Below are 26,024 nucleotides of genomic sequence, written 5' to 3' on the forward strand. Positions count from 1 at the left end.
GTCCTAGACAAAATGATAACAAAGAAATAGTATTTTGAACCCATGGCACAAAAATACCATACTAATAAGGAGGCTTATGGTCTATGTGGATGGTGTAACTGTAACACTAGTATGATCATTAGTCAACTCTAAGTTTATTAAACCCTTAATATATGAATCTTGAAAAACTCTATCTTATTTGCCATAAGCATGTACTAGTTTATCCAAGTCAATGTACTCATTAAAGCTTTATGGTTTAAAACCTAGCCCTAGATCTAATAGAGTGAAAAATTCACTCTTAGTTATGGATAAAATTTCCTCCTAAGTGTTTTGGTTTGCAATTGTCTTTGTATTTTCATCATAATTCTAAGTGCATATGATGTAACACCCCAACCTTGCTTCCAAACCCCAAGCTCTCTCAGGGCTACCTTAGGTCATTAACTAGACCCAATAGGGCTTCTTCACACCCTATTCTTACTAGGACCTTGGTCAAGAGATCCTAATCCTTCAGTTGGGGGCACACCAACAAAGTAACATCAAATTTCTTACTAGCCGGTTCCAGTCTGCTACTAACCCTCAAGTCCATCTATAGCTCCAAGGGTACTAGTTCTTCATCCAGGGTCTTTTTAGACTCCTTCTAACATTCATGACCCTAAAAAATGCTGATTTCATAGGTGCATTCAATCTACTAGGGAAAATACACCAAATTGCTCCAAAAAGGCTACTAGGAATTAGCCCTCCTAAATAGTCGGCAACAAGATTTCTTGGAAAAATTCTTAACAACCCTACAAAAAAATTATATTTATGGATACCCTTTTCAGAGTACCACAAGATTCTGTAATTTTCCAACCCTCAAACTATTAGTACGACCAAAGTACAAAAAATGGCTAAAATGAGGGTTTCAAAGGCTTTATCGTTGTTGTGATAGAAAACCACCTTAGACACTTTTCCAAGACCTCTCCTTTGGACTGGAGCAAGGCTAGGCCTTCTCCTTAATTTCTGTGTGGCTGGATTGAGGCATTTGAACTCTCAATCCCCTCCATAGCTTGTTTTTCCGACTGTGATCCCTAGCCAAGTTGCATTTGGCTTGCCTAGGGCATCACTTTAAAAATGCTTGCTGATGCTTCCAAGGGCCCTCCTTCCTGGTACATAATATAAATGGACCTTAGTTCCAAATCCAAAAATACCAGAGGTTTCCAATGGTGGGAAGAGGCCCTAAGATCCCATTTTCTAAGTGCAACTTTGTTCAGATCAGCAACTTGGCAAGAACAAAAAGATTTTCTAAAATAATAAAAAACGAATTGAAATGATCAAACCAACACTACAAAAAGATGAAAAAAAATATTTCAGAACTTTTCCAACACAAAAATCAGGCCATTCAATCCTCCTCTATGAAAAAATGCCTTCAAATGCATAAAACCGGCAACAAAACACTTGCACAATTCGTACAAAATGCAAAACCAATTTGTCCAACCCATGAAAATGGTTTTTCTCACCTTTTTAAAGGATCCTTCATCAGTTCCATAACTGTTCTAAACAATTAGGACATTGCAAACTCAAAAAATGCAAAAAGTTGCTTTTTGCAAGAAAATGTTGTCATGACAACATGACAACATTTTAGCAACTTTTGTTCTACATGGAGTTAGACCTCCATATTTGGAAAAAATACCAAGTAGACACATAATATGAATAAAATGACTTCAAATAAACTATTCAAAGCCATTGGAACCTTTCTAGACCATTTTAGCCTTTATCGGACCTAAGTCACCTAGTTGACACTAGTCGGCAACTTCTAGCAACTTGGTCACTTTGGGTCTTGCCAAGTCTCCTAAACACACCTAAGGACCACATAGGACCTATTATTAGACTAGTGATGTGGCTAGCATCACTACAAGCCAAAAATAAGGAAATACCTAGGTTTCACACTTAGCCTACCTAGGTGCTCTTGCACTAGCATAACATTACAATTTCATGGCAAAGGAATACTTTGGGTACAACGAGGTTTGCTAATCTAGTAACCAAAGAAGCTAGTTTATTTGTATGTGCACGAATACTTTTGTTATATTTGTAATAATTTCAAGTTTTTTTAGATCTTTCCACTTATTAAAAAATGAATATTTAATTACCATGATTCTCAAATCTCCATGGATAACAGGATCAAAAATATCATGACATTCATTGGTGAAACTTGAGATTTGTACCACTTGCTTGAGTTCTATAATGTCTTTATTTTCCTTTATGCTTGCACTCATACTAGAGGTTTTTTATTTTTTTTTGCCCATTCCTACTACTAGTTATTAGACAAAATTCTTCTTCAATCCCTATTTAAAAAAATTGTAAAGTGTAAACCTTAGATAGTAAGAATCAAGATTTCTATTGCTGCAAATTGCATTACAAATTTTTCAAAAATAATTTAAATACCTAGAATTGAGAATCGAGATTTGATAATACTAGAGCTAGAAGATACTTAGATAATTGGTGTTGTCCTATGATACTCAAGTTTCACACTTTTAGTTTTCAGAACACAAAATTTAGAATTAAGTCAGCCTTTGAAAGTTGAAATTTGAAAACCCTATACTATCAGACTCTCAACTTTGAGAATTCTAAACTTCATAATAAAAAAAACATAGAAGGTTAATAGTTAAAAGTTAAAACATAAGTATTAAGTAATTAATAATTTTAAGTACTTTACTAATACTATGTATAATGCACATGTAAACAACATGAAGACTCAATAATGTACATAATTATAATAATAAAAAGTAGAAACTAATTACATTATTATACGTTTGAATTTTAAAATTTGTTCATTTTAAATAAATTAATTAATAAAAATTGAACTTAATAATTGATATGATTTGTGGGATTCTATCATTGTTGTCAAGAGTCATCTAAAATTGTGACACTTTTCAAGGACACGTATCCTTGACATGTGTCACGATTCTAGATGTTTCTTTACAACAGTGATAGCATTCTCAAAATTTACCTAAAATTCATCTCAGGCTATTGATCTATCTTTTACTTAATCTAAGTCAAGATTAACTAATAAATTTTTAAAAGACTAAACATAATTATTATTAATATTAGCCAAGTCCTGACACTTAATCAAGCTTTGCAATGATCGTACATGCGTCATGATTCTAGATGAATCTAGGCACATGGGAAAACATTCCCGAAATTGATCTAAAATTCATCTTGGGCCGTCAATATTTCTTTTAATCAATGGCTGGGACTCAAACATAAGTTATAACTATAAGAGAGTATCTTGTAATACACATGTCCCAATTTTGGGTAGTGGAATGTTCTCATAGACAGGTATCATGATTTCTAGATGTTTCTTGACAATAGTGATTGCATTTCCAAAATTTACTCAAAATTCATCTCGAGTTGTCAATCTTTCTTTTAGTCAACAATCAAAACTTAGGACTCGGACATAACTATAACTGATAAGAAAGAATCTTCGACTACACATGTCTCAATTTAGATAGAAATAGAATCTAACCTAATTCTTTTAAAATTTGGCTGAAATAGAGTCAAGGTCATTGATCTATCATTCATTTAATGGTCTAGATCAAATCGTGAATTGTTAAACCTTTTGCATAACTAATATTAATTATTTAAACTATAATTTAGGGGAGAAGACCCAATATTTGAGTGGTGTCTGATAGCCAATTATCCTATTATAAACATAGAGACCAATCTTCCAACACACTTTTACTATATATTTTAATTAATTGATCTATTTATACATATAAAAAATTCCAAATATTGACAAAAAATTATACTAATACTTGAACACATGAAAAAATATAAATGTTATAGAAAAAATAAATATATGAATTCATTAATGAGTGAAATAAATAACTTTTTGTCTCAATAAAATATCATAGATATTTTTTTTTTTTTGATGAATAGTCCTTTTCTATTAATAAAAATATACTAAGATTACAATTCACAAAAAAGGGGTCAGGGGATACTAGATCACCCCATAAGAATTCACACGATTGAAGCTAGAATCATAAACCATTCATGAAAAAAAATATATAAGAAGCAACCCCTCAGGCAGCTAAAGTAGTGCCATCTGAGGGAGGTGGTTCATCCTGATCATGAAATCCTGAATCATCCTTGGGGTTGGTAGGTGGGCTAGAAATAGTCCAACCATTAGTAGCATCATCAAGGGCCTGATCAACATCCTTCATATTAGGTCATAGAGGAGAAATGGCTAATCGAGGTGAAAAGACCACTTTCCAGAAACCACCCATCAAGGATGAGGAGGAGGAGTCAGGGACCAACCAGTGCCACCATGGGGTGGGGAAATTGAATCGTACCTCCACCCATCATCACCACCACTAGGAGAGTAATGGCAGGAAGCCTAGGAATGTGGCATGTGTGAGTGGCGGCCTAAAGAAGTGCACCTCTAGTGGTGGCCTCTCAGAGTTGAGGTATCAACTGAGGCATCTGGAGGAACCTTGGCAATAATATAAGGGGCATTGCCCCAGTGATTAAGAAGCTCTTGAAGGTGGGCCACCTCTAGGGCCACCTTTTTTACTTGTACTTGAATCTACATCATTACATTATTACAAATGCATTCCTTAGTGTACATAGCAATATTAATATCAAGAAAACTATGAATGAAAAGAACAACATTTCTATCTTTCTACAGAGTGAACAAAATATCCATCCTCAATGTCTGCCAGATTTGGGTAAATTTCCTAGGGATCCTAGGGGAATCCCCCAAAATAACCATGTGTCAAGAAAAGGGTTTAGGTGAAAATGGCTTAAAAATATCATGAATCCAGTGCCAATAATTTTGATCACAAAAAACCAAAAAATATGCAAGAAAGACTTTGGTTGGCCACAAAAATTATAGCTAGGATCTGGAACCCCAATATGCTTGAGTCAAGGCCCAAGGGAACACCTTGAAAAGCTAAGCACCAAGAAAAATGGGCAATCTTGGGCTCTGTAATGGCACTCCAAATAGTGTCAAAGCATTTTATCCATTGAGAAAGGGAAGATTGCAAATGTCATCTCTAATTGAGCATATCCACAATTGGTATATGGGGAGAAAGTCATCTATAACCCAGCCTTGGTTTGTAATTGGTGAAAGGAGTGTTAGGATACCACTTCTAATCAATCCACCAAGGTCAAATAGACTGGGTACCCACTTTATGAATTAAGTGACCTAGAATTGCAGAAAGCAATAAGTCAAAAGTATGTCAATCTAAAAAAGCAAGACAATACTAGACTTGTATATCTTCCCAAGATTTGAGACTTGTGGAGACCCTAGAAAAAAGACCTTTAGGAGTCTTGATGCCTTGTTTGAAAAAATGTAGAGCACTAGCACCTTGATTCTTGGCTAGGGGAATACCTTAGATGGCAAAGACCACCAAATGTTCTGCTAGTTCAAAGAGAGCCCATCATGAAACTCATCACCAAACTAGTGAAGCCAAGGCTTAATAGCTTTCCAAGATTTCAATATACTCTTGATAAGAAAAGAGCCCTGTATATGCACGGTTCTCACATGATGAGAAGGGTTTGAAATCCAATACCCTTCCATGTAGGTCTATTGATAGGATACCCAGAGGAAATGCAATGCTAAACTAGAATCTTCCAAGCTTCATCTCTAGTGATGGCATGAATATCCCATTTGGCACATAGCACAAAGCCTTGCTTTTGAGTGGAGAGAAGCCCAAGGCCTCCAGACTCATTGGGAAGACAACAAAAGTCCCAAGCAACTCTGTGAAAGCCATGATGATCACAACTAGAAGCCCAAAGAAAATCACGGAGCAATTTCTCTAATTTCTGATAAGAGGCTTTTGAAGGAGCACAACAACAAGAATAATAGACATGCATAGCAGCAAGAACTTTAGAGAAAATTTGGAATTTTTCCACAAGAGAAAGCAATTTTATAAGCCAATAATCAAACTTATTAGTAATATTGGTAAGCACAACATTCCATAGATATACTTGTGATGCTTGAAAGGAAAAAGGAATGTCTAAAAAGTGAAAAATCTCCCTATGAGTGACCCATCTCCATTCAAACTAGTTAAGCCAAGGAGGAACTAGAAAAAAAGATTGGCGATAACAGAGCATTTTATGCCACTGAATAGTAGAGCTAGAGGCTTGACAAAAAGTGTCAAGGAAATTCAAGGCATTATTGATGTTTTCTTTATCCTCCAAAAGAGTGAGAAAAGAATCATCTGCAAAATGGCTACTGACCAACTAAGAAGAGGATTCTAGTAAGTAGATGCCACAAACCAAACCTGAGGAAATAGAGTGGGCTAGCAATAGCTAAACCCTTTAGCAACAAGAACATAAAGTGCCAGAGCCATAGGGCAACCTTTCCTGATGGAACAGAAAAGCCCAAAGGTGCCAGATTGGGATTTGTTGATGGTAATGCAAGCATTAGCATCTCCAAAGAGCATATCCACAGATTACAGGAAATTGGGACCAAAAATAAGAGCCTGGAGCATAGCCAAAACAAAAGGCCATTCAATCCGGTCATAAGCTTTAGCAAAATAAATTTTCAAAAAGATAGCTAGCTGCTTGGACTTGCAAGCCCACTCAATACCTTCCCAGATAGCAATGATGTTGTCAAGAATAAATATGGACTTCATAAAGCTAGTTTGTTCAGGCTGCACAAGTAAAGGAAGGAGATGGTGAATTTTGAGAGAGACTTCCTTAGCAATAATCTTATAAGACACATTAAGAAGGGTAGTGGGCCACCAATTGAAAATATCCTCAGGATCTCTAGCTTTAGGTATGAATTTAATCTTTCCTCTGTTAACAATAGCTCCTAGGCTCTTAGAATGATAGGCTTCAAGATAAACATTGTGCAAATTAGGACCAATATACTCCCAGAGGTGTTTGTAAAATTCACAAGGAAACCCATCACACTTGGGGGATTTATCATCTTCCATGGAGAAAACTACCTCTTTAAGGTCTCAGAGGGTAAGAAGTTGCTCACAAAAAGAATGTTTCTCAACTACTAGGTGGTTTGGAGTAACAGAAATACACTTTCTGAGAGCTTCAAGTCCTGAGCAACTAAAATTCCCTATGAAGCAAACACATTCTCATAGTGATGAACAAATTCTTGTAGGATGTCAAAGAGATTGGAGTGAATAGAAGTGCCTTGTTTTATGTTTTTAATCCCAAAATTGGTATGATGGGCTTGAAAAACCTAAAAGAACTCTTTCAAAGCTTTATCACCAACCGCCAACTAGTTTGTCATGGAAAAGTTTGGCAAGTTAAATTTGTAGATCAACAATCAAAAGGATTAAGGGTGAGAGCCTCAAAAGCTTTTTTGAGAGTAGTGGTAGTGAATTCATAAGACTGCCTTCTAAAAATTACCAATTGCCGCCCATAGATGCATAGAAAGCAAGTGGTTCTAGTAATGGCATCATTCCACCACTAAATCCACCCTGTCTGGGAATGCAGAAATGACTCCAAATTCTAGACACATAGGATGTGAGTAATAGTGGAGGCATGCATCAACACTGATGAATTGAGGAAGAATTGAGATCTGACAACTCTCTAGATAGTTGTGTGCCATGAAATAGAAAAATAAATAGGATAGTGGTTAGATAACATCACATCTGGCAAGGGAACGATAGGTAAATCTTGATCCTCAAGAAAGGAGAAAAAAGATTGTGCAGTAATCATGGCATGATTGAGACACTTTAATATGCAATCAGAGCTAGCTCAAAAGTTGGACCAAGTACATGCCAAACCCCATTATGCTGGCAGCAATTAGTATTGTGATAAAAAAGGCCCAATTTATTGGGCATATAGTACTAGGCTTCCCTTTCCTTAGTTGTCCAGCGAAAAGGAAAAATGCCATCTTTGTTAGAGGCTAGCTCAAACATATTGAAGTCACCACACATAACCCAAGTAGCTGGAGCCAAGTTGTCAACCATCTAGTCTCATAATTTAGATCTTTCCATAGCATCATTGGGAGGAAAACATAATGCCATCATGTTGAGAGGGAAACATAATGCCATCCAGCCAAATGATGTGACATGCAGAAGAAAGCATGAAACCAAAGATCTTAACTTCTTACATATAAAGAAAATCTAAATTTCCAAGTCTATGATGGGTATCTGTGACATAGTACTTTTTGGAGAGGTCTATAAGACCTTGCACATTCCATGATAAAAAATTTATGAAAATTCTTCCATACCTTCCTTATCCTCGAGAAAGTAGTAGCTATTCTACAAGAAAGTTGAAATTGAGTTAAAGCCAGAACAAATATCCTCTGGACTGATAGCCTAACATTTCACCTTTGGTTTTTTAGCATGTCCAGGAGGACTATAAGAATGTCTTACATTTTGAGTCACTATAGAAGAAGCAAAAAGAGGGGTGTGAATCACAATTAAGATGTTGGCCTTGGTGGTCGCCTTAATCCCCTATCAACTAGGGTTTGAAACCTATGAAACACCAGGGTTTGGTTCAAAAAAATTGCTTGTGTCCCTACACTGGCTGGGGTTTGCACTCTTATTAAGATAGGAGGAACCAAAATGATAGTCACATATGATTGTTTAGGAGCCAAGGGAGCCTTGCCCTTGCACCCAATAGTATCCATTCTTCTTTTTTACCTTCTGCTAGTTTGGCAGGAGCCTCTTTAGGCAAGGGTTTAACCCTAGGCATAGCCAAATGGAAATCCCTAATCTAGTGTTCCACTAACTAACACCTATAGCAAGTGTTGGGTAGGTTCAAATAAAGTACCTTGTGGGAGAAGGTTTGGGAAGAAATTTGTATTTCCACAGAATCCTTAAGATCCTTGGAAAGATCAACCTCAACGTAAATGCCTTTTTGAGGACAAGCATTGAAAAAAAATTCATGTTCATTTGTAATAACTTTTCCAAGAGTATTGGAAATTGACTTAATAAAAGGCCAACATGGCAAGGGTTATCCTGAGAAATCTACCCACATAGGAACCGAAAGCATTTTATCATCAGACATAGTGAAATCTCTCAACCATCTTTGAAAAATAAATAGGGAAGAATACATACACCAAGGACCATTATTAAACATTGCATCTACTTGCGATGGGTTGGTAAAGAAAAATTAAAAAAATCTATGGTAAGGTTTTGCATAGCGTTAAGGTGGACTCTATGAGGAGTCCAACTCTTGTTAACCCATTCTTAGAGCATAGCTTCAGGAGGAGTCCTATGCCACAAAATACCCTATTAAGGTATGTTATTCTAACCAATCACAAGCAACATCAAATTCTTGCAAAGGAAGGATAATTGATTATTATTACCTCATGAAAAACCTTCATGACAAACTTGCGAGGATGTTTGTTCAATGGAGGCACCATGGCTTTCTAAAATAGTAGAGTGAATACTAGTATCAACAATTGGGTCACCATTGGCTAGAGTCATTATAAACTAGCCTAAAAACTCCAGTAGTAAATGTGGTTTGACAAGTGGAACACACATAAGGAAAGCTTAGATAGAGGGTCGTATGCAAGGAAATTCAAAGATCACATGAAACCCTAGCAAAGTGAATAAAAACTAAGCCATCATAGTTATTTCATATATGTGTGTTAGTCAAAACATAATATGCTTAAATAAACATTGATATTTTAGTGTACAAATACTACTCTTATGTGTACAATTATTAGGGTAGCAATGTCTATTCATAGAGTAAATCATATCAATAATATGTCTCATCACAAATATAAAAGGTGAATACTAATAAATTCTTTGTATTTTCTTATGAAATGTGTGAGATTGTGAAAAAAACTTACTATTCAACTAATGGTCCTTTTGTGTTGGTTATTGGTTGCATTTTGTATAATAATGTGCTATTTTTATAACATTTTATTTATTTATTGAAGTATTTGTCCTTTTGTGTTATATATAAAAGTTATATATAATAGATGTTTATGATTAATAATAACTATTTGGTCCATTTAAGTTACATTTCATATAGTTATACAATATTCTATTAACAATAAAATGATAATTTTAAATTCAATTATTAGATATTTTTAGATTAAGCTTTGGTTGAATGTTTAAAAAGTCTTTTTTTGGACACATCTCACTAGGAGCCCTATTTTAACAAGTTGCATGATGAGTCATAGCTTCAAACCTTAGTTGTAGGTAGTTTAATGTCCATTTTACATTTCTAAATAAAAGTGAAGGTCTTATGATATCCCATTTAGTAGCTACATGTTGATGAAGTTAGCCCTCACGACTACTGGTTCTCCTCCCCTATCTTATTGTTGCAAAATGCAAATTAAAACTTAAATCACAAAGTGCAGTAACCAATTGCAAACATACAAATTATTTGAAGTCCTTGACAATTTCCAAAATCCCTGATTTGGATGAATAAAATTAATCATGTAAAATTAATGAAACATCAAATTTTCAAAAATATAAAATTATAGTTTGTAAATTATAATCAATTATCATCCATCAATCATTAATTGCTTGATAATGATAAGTTGATTTAATAATTGTAGCATTTTTACTTAATTTAGATTAATTTAGATTATAATCAGTATTTTCTAAATTGCTTCAGCTTGATAATGATAAGTGATAATTTAATTTAAATTTAAATAATTGTTCTATTTTTTATTTAATTCAAAATATGATTAAAAGTTAAAAATATTATGATGATCATGATATTTATATAAATTTACATTTTAAAATAGGAAGAAATTAATTAATTAATTAATATTCAATATTTTAAATGAACATTTATATATCAGTTATAATTTGAACTTTTTATTTTCAAATCAAATTTCAATATTATCTATACAATTTAAATTGTATGATCATTGATTAGGATTCAGGATTCATGATTCATGATTCATGAATCATGATGTTACATGTATCATAAGTTTAACTTTAACAAACTATTTTATTTATTTATTTGATAATATTAAATAAATTAATAATAGTTAGAACTATTATAAGTAATAACTATTAACTTGCATGGCCCTGGCACTGGCATTCATATATTATCAAATTTTATAGGTTTTGAAATTTAAAGGACATACATATAATTATACATATTGTACAAATTTACAAATTTTCATTGATAATTTTTCACTATAAATTGTTAATCAAATATGAAACCATAAAGGGATTATTGAAACCCTTTTTTTGTTTCTAACTTTATAACTATTAACAGTTAATTTTTTATAACAAAGTCACTAACTAACATTTGAACAGTGCATTGAGAAGCCAAAAATAGAGTCATGGACTAATAGAAAAATCGATTTGAGAAGCCAAAAACTATTGTTTTCATTGATAATATTTGAGAGTGTACAATGTACATACTATTGATTCATAGCATAGATATTTAAAATAGTTGATTAAATCAGCCTAATTTTACTATTTTATAATTTACATTAAAGGGCAAAGCCAAATTCGAAGAAAAATAGATATATAAAAAACATGGTTTTGCTCAAAGGGCAAGGATCAAGGAAACTGAACTTAAAAAATAGGGAACAAGAAACTAGGAAATAGGGAGCATCAATAGGTTGAGGGCTCGAGGTCTTGAAGTCTTCAATCAAAAAGGTCTTCAAGCCTCTCCACGTGAAATCTCTTGGAGAAGATGATATAGTTGAACTTATGTGGCCATGTGAAGTCAGTCTCACTGACATCATCCAACACCAACCGCTTTCATAGAAAATTCCTCCCAAGCTGTGTCCACTTCTGATGGCGAGTCAATTGCCATTCATTCATGCCGAGTAGGAAGGGATGATTCTAAATAATGCTCCCTATGCCTTGCTCCTACCACTTGTCTGCTACATCTACAAAAGGGATGCCAATGCTTGGCCCTAGTACCTACTCAACCAATACAAGAATTTTGACATCATCTTCTAAAAATGTTTCCTTAAAAATGTTATGCAGAAGCATCAGAATATCTTCTTGATTTCCTCCAAGGTTGAGAAGAGATGTGAGGAATTAGGAGGTAATATCTGTGGACATGCAGTGCCTCTTATCATTTCTTAAGAATTCATGGCTGAGGACCATCAACCAAGCATGGTAGATAAAAGGACCTTGGGCATCTTTCTTGCAAATCATGACTACAACATTGTCAAGTATCATGCCAAAAAAGGGCTTTTGTAGACCCATCATGTTGCATTTTAGGCAAATTGGTGTATCCATAACAATTACAACCCTGGTCCCTAAGATTCTAAGAAACTTTGCAAACTGAATTGAGATTTGAGAATTTGAGAAATGATAGTGAAAGAGGAATTAAAGAGGCTATTTAATCGTAGTTGCATTAAATTTTTTGACATTCACGATCTTTCATATCTTATTTTTTTATTCCTATTAATTTTCAAGTGTGCAAAATGTATTCACATTAATGTCGGACAATCAAAGTGCCTGCTAATGTCACTGTAAATGGAATGTAATAATTGTAATTATCAGTACCACATTTATGATTCTAATCTTGATGTGATGTTCACTACATCGCAGTTAATGGTTTCTATGCAAAACTTGCCATGTGTCTCCATTCTGGAGAATTTCATGTGACTCTGAGTCTTTTCAAGCAATTGGCCTAGAAATGCATCTTCTTTCATTGATCTCTAATTAATCAATGGTCGATAAAACTATTCTATTAAAAATAAAAAAGTGATGGTAGCCAACTTGGTAATGGTGATACTAATGTAATGACATTATTAATAATAGACCTAAGACAGTACACAAGTTGAAGTGACTACTCAGTAGTCAGTATAATCACTAGCCAATACACGTGCAAATTTGCTTTCAGATTAAATCATTTTTCGGTTTACCGCTGAAGATTAGCCAAGACCATTATTATTCACTTTCCTACAAAAAAAGTAATTTTTCTTAGACATTACAATCTCATTTTTGGCAAGGAAAAAAATAGCCATCATTTATTTATCTGTTAACAAGCAAAAAAATTAATTTGCCACATTTAAAATAAGTTTTTCCAAGGAAAGAAAAAAATGACGAACATATAATATTTTATTTCCCTACATGGAACAAAAAAATCACCCTCGACATCAAAATTTTCCTACCTACAAAATGTTGGATTTGCTAGTATTTTAGGCATTTTTTTCAGGAGGGATTTCTTAAAGTTATCCCTTCCCTAAATGGCTCTAAAATTAGGTCAAACCTTATCTCATAGACACTCTCATGGTCTAGTGATGTAGAACAAAAGCTATCATTTCTAAAAAGGTGTTATAATAGCTAATCAAGTCAACATTTTGTAAGTTACGAACTCCAGAAATTGAGCTACACAAAATGTAATTTGTAAATTATCTTGAACCGATTCTATATGATAAAATATAATAAAATAATACAATTTTTTGTTGGTTAATCTCAAGTGTTAGGGATAAGTGCCTAGAACCTTCATGTGCAGTGGAAAATGCCTATGTAAGGAAGGCACATAGGTTCTTTAGGGAAGTTCTAAGTGGTGGTTCACAACTTTGTCTTGTTGAATATTATAAGGAAGATGCCCATGTGGATTTTCATACTTTATTTATGAATGTTGCAATTCCATACTTTTGGAGATAATAAGAAGTCCATTTCCAATTCTTCCAAAATTATTATCGTTTCTCTATTTTTTGTTGTCTTTTTGGTATTAAGAGGAGTACCTTCACCAAAATCACTAAATATGACCACACCAACTAATGTAATCCATGAACATGAATATGAAATGATTAAGAAAAATCAACAAGCTTCATGGAATAGCCTAGCAATGACAAAAACAACTTCGACTCAAAATTCATCACCAACTCTATACCATTTAATAGGAACATAAATTGGTTACAAAAGCAATTCTAAGTCCTAAACATGCCATATCTGATGCATCCCAAAATTATATCACATTGATTAACACTAGAGCATTTACTCTCACTATGTATTTTCCTAAATGCTTCCTAAACTCCCAAATACTAGTTTTATGATAAATTGCCCTAACTAACTTTATTTTTATTGTTAAGCTTTGTAACTCGAGATGGGTCAACTAAATTCATCCCTTCATACCTTAGCTTCACATTATTTGATTTTCAATATAGTGGTCTCACTGATTAACTCATTTCATTGAACATTCTTGTGATAATCTACAATGATGTCTAGAAGAGAAAAATGTTGAGAGCAATGACATCACATCTCTCAAACATATGAAAGTGCATATTTATCAAATATTAGCATTGATGGCAACATATGTTGTGAAAAAACATATCAATGTTAACGATTGAATTAGTGTCAATAGTACTTAATTTGTATTTTCACATAATTAATTAGCATACATTACTATTTATCACATAGTCAATTAATTATCATATATTATTTTTAATCATATTTTTTTAATATAATTTATTTACTTGAATAGTAGTTTATTATTTTATCAAATTGGAGCTACTTCTAATGATATCATCTATTAAATATCATTTACCATGACTTTGATTGGCCATGATCCTCACCAATTGTGCTAAACTAATTGAACCGTAGCTCTTTGACAATTACCACTTCTAATAAATACAAGTTTTAACTTTCATATCACAACTATATATTCTTCAAATTAACAACTTTAATATACAAAAAATATTAAATAAATTAATAATTATATTTAGAACAATTAACCTTGTACACAAATGAAAACTTCTCCTTACTCAATTTTTCTCAAACGCAAATTAATTACTTCAATCCATCATTTTGATATAATAATTCTTGTTGCTTACACCTACCATTTTTAATTTTGAGATATGCCAATCTCCATCACTTTTTGTTTCTTATTTGAAGTTTGTTGCTTACAACAACCATATTTGATTTTAAGACGTGCTAGTCTCCACACACTTGTAAAACTTAGGAAGAAAAACAAAGAATCTTTGACATATTATAATTAATGTGAACATAATTTTGCCAATCGCTTTGACATATTATCATTAATGTGAATTTAATTATTTATCATAATATTTGAATTTCATTATTTATATTTCATAATAATGATATGCATAATTCAATAGACTAGGAATCTGATTGATCGGCCAGGTTCTGTCTGCTTCAAACCTAGATAGAATCAGAGGATGTCTGAGACTAATGAAGGTACGACTCTGATACCACTTGATGAAGGTACGCTCTGATACCACTAATGTAGGGCCACACCACCCTTACCCACTCACAATCAAGAAAGCAACAATATGGAGACCAATAAAAAAAATGCTTCACAAGAAATTTTATTATACTTGAAAATTCAATAGCAATTACAATAACATTTTTCCAAGATCTCTCAAGATCCAATCCAAACCCAAGCTAGTCCAGATCCACACTCTGGTAGAAACCTCTGAGATCTCAACTTGTGTTCGCAAGCCACCAAGCAACCTCCTTGTTTCTAAACCGCAGTCACTAGCTCTTCTCACAAACCTAATCCAAGATCCAAGTGTAAACTGCCTCACATTCGGCGCTCTGTTTACACACTCACAATTTCACCACAATCTTGTTGTAAACTGCCTCACATTCGGCGCTCTGTTCACAAACTCAGGAAAACTCACTCTTCACTTTCTCCTTCTCTTTCACACTTTGAAGCCTTCACCTTCCCAAGCTTCCACTTCTCGAGCTTCTCCTTCTCAAGCTACTCCTTGAGCTTCCACTCCTCAAACTTCTCCTTGAGCTTTCACCTTCTTCTCGAGTTTCTACTCCTCAAGCTTCCCCTTGAGCTTTCACCTTCTTCTCAAGCTTGATTTAGAAATGCTCATAGGCCTTGCTTAAATAGGCACTTACCACCCCATGCATGACTTATCCACAACCTTCTAGAATTCCTCCACCACCTCTACAACTTCCACAACCTTCTACAACTTCCAAAACTTTCTACAATATTCATAACTTTCTAGAATTCTTCCCACACACCTCGATAAATGAAATGACAACTATTTATTTTTTATTTTTTCCTATTATGCCACCTATGCACCTCGAAAATAGAAATCCTCTTTTTCTTTCTTTTCTCCTTTTTCCCCTTTTTTATTTTTTTAATTATTTTTTCTCTAATTTTCGTCACTTTCTCTCTCCTCCACTTTTTTTTTTTTCTCAAATTTTTTTTTTTTTTTTCAACTTTTTTTTTTTCCCAATAATTTTTCCATGCAAGATGCTCCTGCATCAAACTTCCCCGGTAGATAGAAAAGTGTGTCCCACACTTTGACGCCATAAAGAAAGGTCTACAACCATCTTCATCTTCACCAAAGGTTTCCACCTCAGCAGGGACAACAAAACCACCATGCAAATCTTCCACATCTGCATTACTCTATCAAACACTAGAATCTCAACCATCCAATTAGCATGCCCACTCCCAGGAACAAACTGAACATAATTCTTCATCAACAAACCCTCATTCACATCAGAAACTAGTAAATTCACACTCATAGCAACAAACCCCACATCAACAGCCACATGTAGATCTCCATCAACACATGCCAAACTCTCAACACCAGCAACCTCATTGCTCACAACAAGATGCTCTGCAATACATAACTCACCTCCAACAACTGGATCATCCATGACCGAGTGCTCTGCAACATACAAGTTACCACCAACACCAACTAGATCATCCACAACCAAATGCTCTCCAGTCTCCATGTCAGACTCAACCAACGAATCATGAAAACCAACCTCTGTCCCAACATCAACAACATTAGGAATATCTTCAGCAACAACCTCTAGTTGCTCTGCAAGTTTTGCATCAGGCTCCACAAACTGATCAACAAAACCATCCTCTTCCACCTTGACCTTCTTAGCTTTAGCATCCAACCGAGCAAACATCTTAGAAAAATTCCTCTCCACTATATCATGGATTTTCGCAATCATCTTAGGGTCCAATCCTCTTGGAGCCATCTCCCAAGATCTTCGTAAACCCTCTGCAACAAATCCTTCTCACGCTCCTTGTGACAACCTTGAATTGTTTGCAAGTCAGATCGCAACCTGCCACCTCGCACGAACAATCAGGAACCACATCACAAGTCTAGGACAACGGATTTGCAATCCACAAGCTCTAATAAACTTTGCCCAACCAAGGTCCTGGTACAAACTGCCTCACACTTCGGCGATCTGCTTGTACACTCAAGATCTCCTGCTCTGATAAATTTCACCCAACCAAGGTCCTGGTACAAACTGCCTCATACTTCGGCAATCTGCTTGTACACTCAGGATCTCCTGCTCTGATACCACTAATGAAGGTACGGCTTTGATACCACTTGATGAAGGTACGCTCTGATACCACTAATATAGGGCCACACCACCCTTACCCACTCACAATCAAGAAAGCAACAATATGGAGACCAATAAAAAAAATGCTTCACAAGAAATTTTATTATACTTGAAAATTCAATAGCAATTACAATAACATTTTTCCAAGATCTCTCAAGATCCAATCCAAACCCAAGCTAGTCCAGATCCACACTCTGGTAGAAACCTCTGAGATCTCAACTTGTGTTCGCAAGCCACCAAGCAACCTCCTTTTTTCTAAACCGCAGTCACTAGCTCTTCTCACAAACCTAATCCAAGATCTAAGTGTAAACTGCCTCACATTCGGCGCTCTGTTTACACACTCACAATTCCACCACAATCCTGTTGTAAACTGCCTCACATTCGGCGCTCTGTTCACAAACTCAGGAAAACTCACTCTTCACTTTCTCCTTCTCTTTCACACTTTGAAGCCTTCACCTTCCCAAGCTTCCACTTCTCGAGCTTCTCCTTCTCAAGCTACTCCTTGCGCTTCCACTCCTCAAACTTCTCCTTGAGCTTTCACCTTCTTCTCGAGCTTCTACTCCTCAAGCTTCCCCTTGAGCTTTCACCTTCTTCTCAAGCTTGATTTAGAAATGCTCATAGGCCTTGCTTAAATAGGCACTTACCACCCCATGCATGACTTATCCACAACCTTCTAGAATTCTTCCACAACCTTCTACAACTTCCACAACCTTCTACATCTTCCACAACCTTCTACAACTTCCAAAACTTTCTACAATATTCATAACTTTCTAGAATTCTTCCCACACACCTCGATAAATGAAATGACAACTATTTATTTTTTATTTTTTTCTATTATGCCACCTATGCACCTCGAAAATAGAAATCCTCTTTTTCTTTCTTTTCTTCTTTTTCCCCTTTTTTATTTTTTTAATTATTTTTTCTCTAATTTTCGTCACTTTCTCTCTCCTCCACATTATTTATTTATTTATTTATTTTTTCAACTTTTTTTTTTTTCCCAATAATTTTTTCATGCAAGATGCTCCTGCATCAGAGACCATTATATATATATATATTTAGCTTAAAAGAATATCCATTTATTGTGTACAAAATTTGCTCCATCTGGAACTAAATATAACCAAGCTTCGTACGAGGTATGAAAAGTAGACTTTGGCGCAAAATGTTGTGGAATGCGCCAAAGTAATGAATGAACTTGGCCTGTAGTTAATAATGAGATTTTTTTGTTAGATAACATACGAGAAGCATGGGAAGAGTCTTCAATGGCAGCCACTCGCCAAATTTGTTTGTGTTCGATCCAGATAAGATTGGTATCCCAAATCTCTGTTCCAAAATTTCTTCTATTTATGCATTGCATGTTGCAATTAATTTTAGTATTCTGCGATTCCCTAAGACCAGATTCCGAGAAATGGAATCGAAGAATGCAGCACAAGTAAAGATCGATCTTGACGAATGGGTCGATCAAATCAGAGATGGACTGTGCGGAGAGATCGGAGTTGAAGAAGATGATAGCGAGTTGCGCATATGCGTGTTCAACGTCCCAAAGGAATTGCTGGCCGCAAAGGCAGAAGCATACATTCCACAGTCTGTTTCGATCGGACCTTATCACCAATGGAGACCCGAATTGTACGAGATGGAGAGATACAAAGTAGCCGCTGCAAGAAGATACCAGAAAAGGATTCAAGCTCAAACTTTTGAAGAAGTTGTGAAAGAAGTGAGAAAGTACGAGTGGCAAATCCGGAGCTGTTATCACAGATACCTGGATTTCAGTGAAGAAGCTCTGGCGTGGCTAATGGCGTTGGATGCAGCTTTTGTTCTTGAATGCTTGCAATTTTATGTAAAGCAGGCGGACGAAAAGAACCAGCAAGTTCCGTCGGAGGTGAAGCAGCTGGGAAGAGTTCTCGATCCTTCTGGAAGAAGCGCTGCTCACAATGCTATCATGAGAGATCTGATGATGCTCGAGAATCAGATTCCTCTGTTAGTGATTCGAAAGCTTTTGGAAATGCAGCTGCTTTCGACCGAGGCAGCGGCAGAGGAGAGGCTCTGCCATCTAGTGACGATTGCGTGCAAAGAATTGTCTCCTTTTATGTTCAAAATGACTGAGACTTCGAAGCTCGAGATTGAAGAGCGGGGGCACATACTGGAAGTGATGTATTACTTGCTTGTCCCAGTCGTTCCCAGAGGTGATTCTTTTCGTAGTACCGCTGGAATGGAAGAACAGTCGGTGCCGGATATGACTACTGTCCGGAAAGCGATGAATCTGCTGTGGAAGGCGCTCTCTGCGCTCAATGTCCGCCCTGTTCGACGGATATTTCAGGCAAGAAATAATTTTTTTAGAAGTTATTTTCGAAATTTGTATTGTCTTTTTGAAGGAAAGATTTTATGACATGCAAAAAATTCTGTATTTGCATTAGAAATATTATATCCTGATTTCTTACCTGAAATTTCATGCATTTAATGAAACTTCTTGAGAATTTTCATACAAAAATTTTCAATATTTCTATTATTTTCTTGAACAGGTTCATAGTTTCAAGATTTGTTGATCTTGATGAAGGAAAGATTGTTTCTTTATTAGAGATAAATCAATTTATGTGCTTGCATAAATTAAAGGAAGGATTGTTTTTCTTTTCTGATATAAAACAATTTCTGTATTTGCGTAAAAATCTAGATCTTAGTTTCTCACCTGAAATTTACTACCTGTAAAAGAAAGATCTACTGAATCTCTTATAGAAATTTCATAAAAGAAATTTAGACCCTTATCTCTGTTGGAATAAGTCACTAGTTTGTTGTACCAAATCTGCTATTCTGTTTAACAGTTGACTGCTGCTCTCTATTCTCTAGTCATCAGTTTTGTAGGACTGTAGTTAACTCCATCACATGTATGCACAATTGAATTTGTCTCCAAACACATGACAAGGTTGTTAAGTGAAGTGTTAGTGCAGTTACATTAGATGATCCACATGTAAGCTATAAATAGCTAGAAGTCCTCTATTTATAGAGGTTATGTAATTGGTTGTTTGTCCACTAAAGACTCTTTCAGTGAGAGAAATTACAATAAGAAATTTAAACATGATAGGTCCCGGCATTAAGCCTTTTGATGTACCCATTTACAACATAGAAATTTTTAGTTTCTCCTATCACAATCATTATGAAAAATTCATTTTTCTTGTTAAGTGGTTTTAACTTACCACAAACTCTTCGAAAAAAAGTGTTTTAGGATCTTTCACCCAAACAAGTGGTTTTGGTTTACCACAAACCTTTCAAGACTTTTAGGTTTTTCACCTAAATAAGTGGTTTTGGCTTACCACAAACCGTTCAATAGATTTACTTAAACAAGTGGTTTTGGATTACCACAAACCCTTCAAACTTCACAAAACCATTGATCCAATGATAGGTAAACCAACTCTAAACTTTTCTCTAGCATACTAATATTGAGTCCATATGAAAAATAATCTATCTATCGAGTCACATGAGTACCCAGCCGCTGTGCTCGCTAGTTCTCTAGGAATATTTTTCAGATACATGGTTCATCAATATAGTAAAAACTTTTGAGGTGTCGGGTACAATCGATAGTACACCTCTTGCTACAACCATCACTATTGTGATCTTCATATTGCAAACATTGACTTCAATGATCAACCTTTCTTTTCATTTGACAACAACATATCTTCTCTAGCTTGCTCCAACTTGCATTTCCACAACTCCTTTTCTCTATCAGTTTGTTTAGGTTCCCCAATTTCATTATTTACTAACCTCCATAAAGCCTTCTCTCTTAGAGCATTCTTGACTGCAATCTTCCAATCTGCAAAACCACTTCCATCAAAGATAGGCAAGATTTCATTTGAAGAACCCATGTTAGCAAAAAAATCAGCCTTCAAACAAATCTAGCTATATTCCAGCAGCATAACAGCCCTGCAACCAAATATCACTCCAAAAAAATCAGCCCTGCAAGCAAAACCATTTTCAGCAATATATTTTCCTTCAACAAAACCCTTTAGCAATATTTCTAGCTGAACTTCTAAATGAATCTCCTGCTGAACCTGGCTAAACTAAGCTCTGCTACCATATTGAAAATTAAAACTATGAATCAACTAAAAATGATGCAGCTAGATCAATATGAATATTGAAAGTTATATTTTCTTGTGATCTGCTGTCACTATTTTTAGTTGATTCATAGTTTTAATTTTCAATAATCTCATCCTTTTCATAAAATATTTACTCAAACTTTCCGTGTGCCTATTTTCAATATTATTTTAATTTTCATGAAGAATCGAATCCGCCCGCAAAGGAAAGATCTTTCCAAATCGAATATAAAAATTTTGTGTTTGTATTTAGAAAAATAATTAGATCCTGATTTCTCACCTAAAATTTCATGCCTTTTCATGAAAGATTTACTGAAACTTCTCGAAAATTCGCATACAAGAATTAAATCCTGAATTGACGCATTTTGAAAAAAGATTTGCTGAAGCGTTTGGTAAATTTTCATAAAGATTTAATGAAGTATATTCTGGTTTCAGGGGAGGGCCTTCAAGGTCATAATGAAGCTACCTTCACGCCTTGTTTCCACTCTTGGAAAACTGCCGGTTCTCAAGGTTTTGAAAGGACCGATTCTAGTCATCTTCAAGACCGTGTCCTCCAAGGAAGCTGTCCAGGAAGCCACAGGCGAAGGCCAGTCATCCGTAGAAATTCCTCCCACACGAGACGAGCTAGCAATCGCCTCCATTTCCAGCCTATACTCAGGCGGAGTTAAATTCCTTCCAACGGACGGAGACCTCACCACAATACACTTCGACCAGAAGACAGCCACGCTGTACCTTCCCAAAGTAAAACTAGATGCCAATTCAGAGGTAATTCTGAGAAACTTGGTTGCATTTGAAGCTTCGGCGAACCCCGGGGCTTCCATCTTTACTCGCTACACGGATCTGATGAACGGAATGATCGACAGCGCTGAAGACGTTGCTTTGCTCCGAAACAGCGGCATCATTTACAATTACTTGGAGAGCGACGCTAGGGCTGCGAGCATGTGGAACGGCATGGGAAAATGCCTGAAATTGACGAAATGTAAGCAACTGGATCATGTGATCGCTGAGGTTAATAAGTTCCACAGCAGGAGATGGAAAGTTGCCGTAGAGAAGTGTATCGGAACTTATGTCTTTGGCTCTTGGAAATTCTTGTCTCTCCTGGCTGCGCTTATTCTTCTCGGTCTCACATGTTTGCAGGCCTTCTGCTCTGTCTATGACTGCAAGAAATGGTTTAACGATGCCGACTTTTTTGAAGAAGGGTAAAAGAACAAAGATGTCCCCTTATTTATGTGTTTCAATGGCTCCTTTGTGGCTGTACTTTCATACTGCTCCTGTAGCTTATAGGAACAAGCATGTACTTAGCTATGGAGTGTTTCAAGTCAATTTCATAATAATATTGGTTATAGGAGAGAAGACTGAGTACTTGGATGCGTTCTAATAGTTGTAATAGGAGTTTTTCACTTGATACCTACACTTATTGACTTAAAGTCCAAATTTATTTGACAAGATTGTACCAATACTTGTGACTTTAAAGTTGTTAGTACAATGCTAACTACCCAAAATTGAATAAAATTTACCCTTAGTTATAAAAATTAACCAATGATGTGATGTCACATCAGTTGTTCAACTATGGGTACCCTTTATGCACGACCATTGGTCTCACTTTTTTTTTGGGTTGTTTTGGACAACTTAACAAAAAGCATGCTGATATGGCATCATAACAAGTGACATGGACTTGAAAACTTAGTTATAAGTAGATGACTCACCAAGTAAGCTACTATAAAAAATTGGGAGCGATTTGAAATTTTTAAATAAGGTTTTGATAAGCATGAAATTAGGGTGTTCAAGTGCTAGGTCCTCTCCCATAGAGGAGTATTAGTTGTATTGTTTAGTTTTGGGATTATAGTATTCCATTTTAGGTATAGTTGTAGTAATATTAGTTGGTGCCTTAGGATACTATAGCATGCAGTGGATGCCATTTTTTTCTTATTCAATGAGTCAATCAAAGAAGATAATTTTGTTTGTCTATTGTTTTAGTATAATATTTGTATATTGAACTTTCATTTATTTATTTCTAAAAAATTATAAATCTTTTCTACTTATTTTATCATACAATGAATAGTTTGTGTTTTGGAATGACTTTTTTTAATAATAGTTGGTGCTCCATTTTGTAATAATAGAAATAGTCGATTGAAAATAATAACTATGAGAGCATCCAAAGGATACGACAAGATAGTCCAATCCTTTGAATTGCATGTGATCTACTCATCTTGCTGAGAGCAGTTGTATAGTGCGCAAGTGCAGATATATATTATATAAAAATAGACATAAAAAAATGTGGTCGACTCCTTTCAAATCTGTGTGGGATTTTATTGGCTTCAATTGTCTTGATCGATCTATTCACATTTAATGTTGGTTCTCAGTAGTGGTAGAGATTTTGAAGACAATGAAATCTTTTATTTTTTATAAGTATGTTTTGTCAGTAAGGTGATTAAGTAGAATTCATTATTTCTCCATAGGCAATAGGTACGATCTATTAGATATTTTATTTTTTTCTTTTGCAAGTTGGCAATGGTAGGTGGCATTTGTTATTTTTTTGCAAAAAGTTACTTCTTGTTTTTCCCATTTTTTGCTGTAGCCTAAATTTTCATAGACAGAATATCGCACACAATTAATTTAGTAATCTTTGTACAAGGTGAAATCCACTATTGAACATTGAATTGACCTGTAGTGATCACATCAATGTGAATGTTAGTTTGATGAGTTACAAATACAGAAATCAACCATGGTGCAGAGTTATCAAATTCTGAGAGAGAAAATTTGTATATTTTGTTCTTCTCAAGTAAGCATCATTTGGTCTTCTCATCTATTGAATTGTTCGTCTCGAAGTTTTGTTGTGTTTTTGCAAATTTTCTTTGTGATGTTTTGAGGATGAGACGTTATTCATCATTGTGTCTTCTATTCTACTAATTTGTCAAACTAAAATATTTTGTTAAAATTGAGATGGTTTTGTTTATTTATCCTCTCTTTATGTTTTTGTCTCGCTATGGAGCATTGAGATCGGTAGTTGTTACACTTTTTTTGGCATTTCTTTAGTGTGCTTGTGACCTAATAAACTGTTTATCTAAAGATGTTGAATATAGATGTAATGTAAGGTAGGGGAATGGAACATACAAGTCTTGCAACTTTTTTAGTGGAAGTGTAGGCTAAAGCAGGTGTCTACCCTAAAATAGAGGTATCTGTCAGAAGGAAACATCAAATTCATTGTATATTGCTTTGGTTTCTCAAAAAATCTTTTCCTTTGGCACATTTCATAGCATGTTTTTAAATGAGTATAATTCCCACAATAAATCTTAAAGCTAAGAGGTTTTAATGTAAGAAATCAAAGCTTTTTCTTACTTTTTTTTATAATGCTTCCTTTTTGGATTTGTTTAAACTGACCATCAAGTATTCATAGGAGTAGTCCATTCTCCCACTTTAGATAGAGCCATTTGCACTAGTTCAAATGTCCTACTAAACACAATCTAATGTTTAACTCTTGAAAATAGTAAATGAGTTATATCTTGTTCTAACAAACTCTTGAAAAGAGTATGTGATTTATATCTTTTCTAACAATCATAATAGTTAGATATATGTGATGATTTAGTTGTTGTAAATTGTTCCATATAGCTATTTCAAAATAGTTATGTGCCAAGAGACAAACATGGTCTTCTTTAGCTTATTTCGAAACTCCCATTAATTGAAGAATATTTTGTTTCTTCCTCAAAACACCAAGAATTAAAAGGCTACAACTGTGTGAAGAGTTCACACTAGAAGAATGGCCCAGTTTGCAAGTGGCCAATATTGTCAATGATGGCACATACCCATCCCTCACAACCTCTGATTTGTTTGTACAAGTAAAATAATCTGCTCCAACTTAATCTGTAGAGTATATATGTATTCTCATTTCTATTTGCAACTAAGAGATGTCTCTTGTCTTCTTTTCTCATCAACTATAATATCCATCTCTATTTTTTTCCTCATCTCTACTTCAATAATTTTTCCCTTACTAGTTCTCCTTTGGTAACTCCTAGTTTGATGTAATGTTTCGGAGAGTAGAGTATACTCAAATGTAACATCAAAATTTTGTGACTAGAATAAGAACACTTTAGTCTCCCACATGTATTTAACATCATACAATTTTTATTAAATAACTCATGAATTTTTTTAGTGTCTCAACATCTTGTATGTGTCCTTTGCAGTTGATGTGAACACAAAGATTAAGAGCTTTATTGTAAAATCACTCATCATGCATCATACACATCTTGCAAGCAATTTCCCTCCAAGTTGTTTTGTTCATGTGCATCTAGAACTTTGATAAACATTGAAAAAGATTTATACAAGATGATTACACTATTTCAATATTTATATAACATTTTCAATTAATTTATTTTGTGCAAGCCTACCCAACTTTGCACCTGTGCATCTGTATTTCTATTTTGTAGACATTCCTAATAGAGTATTTTCCACAAAGAAATATTGTGCAACATCTTCATTAGAATTCATTTGAGGTAGGAATTTCTTCTGTACTATTATAACCACTCCCTTATTATATTTGTAAATATTTTTCTTCTCTTTACATTTCTTCAAAATTGTAAATGCCCAGATCTCATTTCACATTTTTCTTAGGAAATAGTAATATTAATGTGCACTTTGGAAATTGAACTATCTATAATTGAATGTCTATTACAATTTTCTATTTATTTTTCTAGTAAACTATGGAAGATTCTAACTTTTCCAAGGATGTGTGATCAAGTTTATATTCCAAGTCCAAGTGGTGAATGGGATTTTCCACTCA

The 26,024-nt window shown here is 34.7% G+C and overlaps 1 protein-coding gene across 1 annotated transcript; it reads left to right on the plus strand.

Moving 5' to 3' along the window:
- Positions 1 to 18,542: 18,542 nt before the first annotated feature.
- Positions 18,543 to 22,837, plus strand: LOC149556220 (putative UPF0481 protein At3g02645). Its single transcript, XM_089785818.1, has 2 exons — positions 18,543 to 19,482; positions 21,683 to 22,837. Exons 1-2 carry the CDS (start codon positions 18,574 to 18,576, stop codon positions 22,448 to 22,450), a joined length of 1,677 nt encoding a protein of 558 aa, XP_089641944.1. The 5' UTR covers positions 18,543 to 18,573; the 3' UTR covers positions 22,451 to 22,837.
- The last annotated feature ends 3,187 nt before the right edge of the window (positions 22,838 to 26,024 follow it).

The sequence above is a fragment of the Cupressus sempervirens genome, chromosome 5 (genome assembly GCF_028749045.1).
Source record: "Cupressus sempervirens isolate cs-2001-9-10 chromosome 5, ASM2874904v1, whole genome shotgun sequence".
Lineage (NCBI taxonomy): Eukaryota > Viridiplantae > Streptophyta > Pinopsida > Cupressales > Cupressaceae > Cupressus > Cupressus sempervirens.

Bases quoted from the DNA above. Each gene is read 5' to 3' on its own strand.
- LOC149556220 (XM_089785818.1), top strand. From the start codon at position 18,574: ATGGAATCGAAGAATGCAGCACAAGTAAAGATCGATCTTGACGAATGG. The intron at 19,483-21,682 runs GCAAGAAATAAT...TTCTGGTTTCAG, and splicing joins CTGTTCGACGGATATTTCAG to GGGAGGGCCTTCAAGGTCAT.